General features: G+C 45.9%; 1 protein-coding gene across 1 annotated transcript in view; it reads left to right on the top strand.

Moving 5' to 3' along the window:
- LOC143288258 (potassium voltage-gated channel protein egl-36-like) overlaps positions 1-3,448 on the top strand; it is a 30,693-nt gene extending 27,245 nt beyond the window's left edge. The window contains exon 6 of the mRNA XM_076596606.1: positions 3,056-3,448. Coding sequence (XP_076452721.1) covers positions 3,056-3,448 — 393 coding nt within the window. The remainder of the gene's footprint in view (positions 1-3,055) is intronic.
- Positions 3,449-5,000: the final 1,552 nt, after the last annotated feature.

Consider the following 5,000-nt stretch of genomic DNA (forward strand, 5'->3'; position numbering starts at 1 on the left):
TAAAAAAAAACAACCCACATCCGATGGGATTCGAACCTATGGAAGCGTCCTAGTCGAACGTATTGCCGTTAGGCCACCGTTCCACACAGTCCTTTCTCTTTAGCTGTCGGCAGCAAGGGGCAAAGTAGTCAGCCTGACGAGCTCCTTACAGAGCGAGACAGCTGTGGCTTGCTGAGTCCTGCGTGCTGGTCTACCCTCTAGGGGTGTTGTTGGCGAACATAGCAAACACTGGAGAAGTTAACAACTCTTTGCCCTCGGTCCTCATCTTCGTTTTAACTCTTTCACCGCCAAGCTCGCATTTATGCAAGGTGACCATTCATTGGTCTGTTATCCATGAACCTACTGCTCTTAATGTTCAGTGGTAGGATAGGCCATATTTTCTACACATCGCAGAGGGAATCCCCAGCTATTCTTAGCCACTGTCTTTTCTGTGTTTATACCACAAGGGAATTTTGTACTCTAATTTGACTGGCGGTGAAAGGGTTAAACGACATCGTAATTGGTGGGGAGGGGGGTGGGGGTGGTGAGGGGGACCATCCCAACGCCGACTGTCCTAAATCCCCCTTGGCCGAGAGAGTGGAGATGTAACTTGGGCAAGACACTCTCCACAACAAACAAATTCTAGCTCAGATAGTCGGGACAGCAGTTCTGGTGGTCATTGTCGTGATTATTTTATTTTATTTACTTTTATTTATTTATTTCTTTTTCTTCTTATTACTATTATATTTCTGTTATTTTATTTTATTTTATTTATTTATTTATTTTTTTCTCAAGGCCTGACTAAGCGCGTTGGGTTACGCTGCTGGTCAGGCATCTGCTTGGCAGATGTGGTGTAGCGTATATGGATTTGACCGAAACGCAGTGACGCCTCCTTGAGCTACTGATACTGATACTGATTGTCGTGATTAAACTTACTGTCATACGTTTGAAGAACACAGCGAGACCTCTTGTTGGGAGGCTTGTGGTGACGTAGAAGTGATAGCTTTCTGTGGACTTCTGGTCCTGAAACTGTAACACTGCAAAGTGTAGTATATATGATAGTCAGTCGTGTCCGACTATGACCATCAGAACAGCAGAGGAGGCAACTGCTTTTCCGACTATCTGGGCTAGAATTTGATTATAGTGGAGAGTGTCTTGCCCAGGTTACATCCCCACTCTCTCGGCCAAGAGGGTTTTAGGACAGTCGGCGTTAGGATGGTTCCCAAAGGTTAACTGGCCCACAAGGCTGCAGCACTGAGAGCCAGTGCAATTTTGCCTCCTAGTTTGACAGTCATAGTCCTTCACAAAAGACTAAGTGTAGTAACGAGTTGGTAATGGCGACCAACGCCATTGAAAGCGTTTGACAGATGGCGCAGCCAATAATTAATTTGTCTGCATCGTGAATGCCTAATTTACATCTTTTCTGCTGTTTTTCTGCTGGAAATTGTTTGCAATAAAGTGTGATGTAATATCTAGTTAATATCTTTTTGCTGTAGTTTATAGAAAACTGATCTTTTTACCTTGCCGCAATAAACTATGATGATATCATAACATGTATCATCATTGGTGAGTCTGTGTGTGTGTGTGCGTGCGTGCGTGTGTGTGTGTGTGCGTATGTGCGCGTGTGTGTATGTGTGTGTGTGCGCGTATGTGTGCCCGTACGTGCGCGCGCGCGTGTATGTGTGTGTGTGTGTGTGTGTGTGTGTGTGTGTGTGTGTGTGTGTGTGTGTGTGTGTGTGTGACAGATTGTACTTAGCATCCCCCTGCCCAACTTTGCTCGTGCATTGCTCTGGAGAAAACAAACGCTTGTGCTAAAGGTTCGCCAACAAATTTTATATCCGGAACGACAGTGAGGAATGATAGGAGCAAATCGTTGTGAGGGAGTTTTCGAGGCTTTTTGGGGATTTGGGTGTGTGAGGGGGGTGGGGGGGTGGGGGGGTGGGGGCAGGGGGGGGAGGGGGGGGGGGCGGCTCTGGGGAGAAAAGCCAACAACAGTGAAACAGTAGTTGTTGTTTTTTTAAGAAGACGGTGACCATCTTTTTCAGTCGACTGACCAATTTCCATTCGTAGAAAATCAAATACTTGATAATTACGACAAGACACAAGAAGAGAATTGGACCGTGCATTTCTATGTCGAGGCACTAACACAATGGACATCAATTCACTGCCCCAGTGGGCCTAAACGGCTATGAGGCCTTAATCTTTTTTTTAATTAAAAAGAAAAAAAAGAAGAAAATAAAAGAACGAAGAGAGAGAGAGAGAGAGGAGAGAAGAGACCTAAAATGGAACCATTCCAGTCAAACCAAAAATCACGCTTGAGGCAGATGGTGAACAGTTGCAATGGAAAGGTTATGATCAGGTATGTATGTGGTTGTCGTGATTCATAATGTAAATGGAACAGAATGCAATAACATTTTTCTTATAAAAAAGAACAATTTTTTTTCTTAACTGAATTCCCATGACAGAACAGAATCAGAACACATTATCAACTTGCACTGTATCAATTATAAACAACCCCCCGCGCCCCCACCCCCTCCCCCCAAAAAGAAACACCTTCCTTGGTTCAATCCTGTCCTGCTGTCTCTATCTCTCTCCGTCTCTGTCTGTCTCTATCTCTCTCTGTGTCTGTGCCTCTCTGCATATATATATATATATATATATATATATGTGTGTGTGTGTGTGTGTGTGTGTGTGTGCCTCTCTGTCTGTCTCTGTCTTTATCTCTCTCCGTCTCTGTTCCTCTCTCTCTATATATATATATATATCCCTCCGTCTCTGTCTGTTCCTATCTCTCTCTCTTGTCTGCCTCTCTGTCTGTCTCTTTCACTATCTCTCAGTCTCTCTCTGTGCCTGTCTGTCTCTATCTCTCAGTCTCTCTCTCTCTGTGCCTCTTTGTCTGTCTCTCTGCCTCTGTGTCTGTCTCTCTCTGTCTTTTTCTCTGTGTGTGTGTCAATACTGCTCCCAAGACACACTATGACTGCATTGCATCATCTTGTTTCCATCCGAACAGGGTGCTACAGGTGTGCCATTGTGTCTGTCTGTCTGTCTGTCTGTCAGAGTGATGTGTGTTGGCCAGGTGGTGATCCTGACCTTCACGTCCAGCTTGAGGGACCTGCTCCTGATGACAGCCTGCGTCTTCTGCTTCGTCTGTCTGTTCGGCACCATGGTGTACCTGGCTGAGGTCCTCAGCAACCTCAGGACCTTCCCCTCCGTCTTCCAGGCCATGTGGTGGGCCATCATCACCATGACAACGGTGGGCTACGGTGACGTGTATCCACGGAGCGCGGCGGGGAAGGTGGTGGGGTCCATATGCGCTTCATCAGGGGTGGTGGTCTTGGCCCTCCCTGTGGCGATCATAGCTTCCAACTTCACGCTGTTTCACGACAACTTCAAATCGTTCTGGCACAGAGACGCCAAGAAGAGCCCCGATGACGTCAGCAAGCAATCAGCTTCACGGCCAAAGTTTTGACGGAACGGGTTTGTGCCACTGCCCGCAGCTAACTCCTGTACCTCCTGACAGAATGTCTCTTCTTCCTGTTTTTCGAGTCTGACGATCATGTACGTTTCCATGACTCCCAAGGACGGAAGAGGCAGCTCCTGGCAGTGTTACGGTCCAGGACAATCTGACGACAGGAATTTCAGCTGGTGTTTTGAAGACAGGGTATCGATTCTTCATATGTTTATGCCGAATTACTGACTGTGAAAGATATATCAGGAGCAGAGACTTTTAGACAGATTTTCGTTTACCTCGATAACGAGAAGTTCCTTAATGTTATGGGTGTACTTATTAGGTTCTGAGTATAACATGATGTTTTCTGTGTGAACTTAGGGCTGCTCTCCTCGGGAAGAGCTATTGCATCGCCACAGTGGGTGGGGTTACGCTGTGACGACTCCTTGAGCAACTGAACTGAAGTATAGCACAGTCCTTTTTTTTTCCCCCCCTGTGTGCAAGTGTTGTGTATTTCTTTTACAATCTAAGTGTTTCTCCACACATAGTGAAGCCAAATATTCGTTGGTTCATTTACGTGCGTTAATGTCATCCTCGGAAAACGAAAGTGCATCGAGAAGGAATTGATAGTGTGGTGTATTTGTATTTGTATTCCTTTTTACCACAACAGATTTCTCTGTGTGAAATTCGGGCTGCTCTCCCCAGGGAGAGCGCGTCGCTACACTACAGCGCCACCCATTTTTTTGTGTGTATTTTCTCCTGCGTGCAGTTTTATTTGTTTTTCCTGTCGAAGTGGATTTTTCTACAGAATTTTGCCAGGAACAACCCTTTTGTTGCCGTGGGTTCTTTTACATATTGCACACGGGACCTCGGTTTAGCGTCTCATCCAAATGACTGACGTCCAGACCACCACTCAAGGTCTAGTGGAGGGGTAGAAAATATCGGCGGCTGAGCCGTGATTCGAACCAGCGCCCTCAGATTCTCTCGCTTCCTAGGCGGACGCGTTACCTCTAGGCCATCACTCCACTGTCTGTTGACATGCAAGACAAAGAAGGAAAAGAGAGAAAATGAAAAGGCCAAACAAGATGAAATATTCATTGATGCTCAGCACATTGTGTGTGTGTGTGTGTGTGTGTGTGTGTGTGTGTGTGTGTGTGTGTGTGTGTGTGTGTTTCTTTCTTTCTTTCTTTCTTTCTTTCTTTAGTTTAACGTCTTTTCAGTGGTAAGTGATATTGGACGGGGGGAGGATGGGGGCATGGGGGTGAATTAATGTCATCCTTGTAGAACGAAAATGCAACCCAAAGTGTGTGTGTGTGTGTGTGTGTGTGTGTGTGTGTGTGTGTGTGTGTGTGTGCGTGTGTGTGCGTGTGTGTGTGTGTGCGTGCCAGTGCGTGCATGCGTGTGTGTGTTTGCGTGTGTCTACGCACACTGCCCAGACTCAGAAAGAAAAGGTAAAATGGGGATGAAGGGAGAGGGTACACGAAGGAAGAAAAAAAAAATGAATGAAATAAAGAAAAGAAAGACGGAAAGAACGAAAGAAAAAAAGAAAGGAAGGAAGAACAAAGAAAGACAG

This window comes from Babylonia areolata, chromosome 12 (assembly GCF_041734735.1).
Source record: "Babylonia areolata isolate BAREFJ2019XMU chromosome 12, ASM4173473v1, whole genome shotgun sequence".
NCBI lineage: Eukaryota > Metazoa > Mollusca > Gastropoda > Neogastropoda > Buccinidae > Babylonia > Babylonia areolata.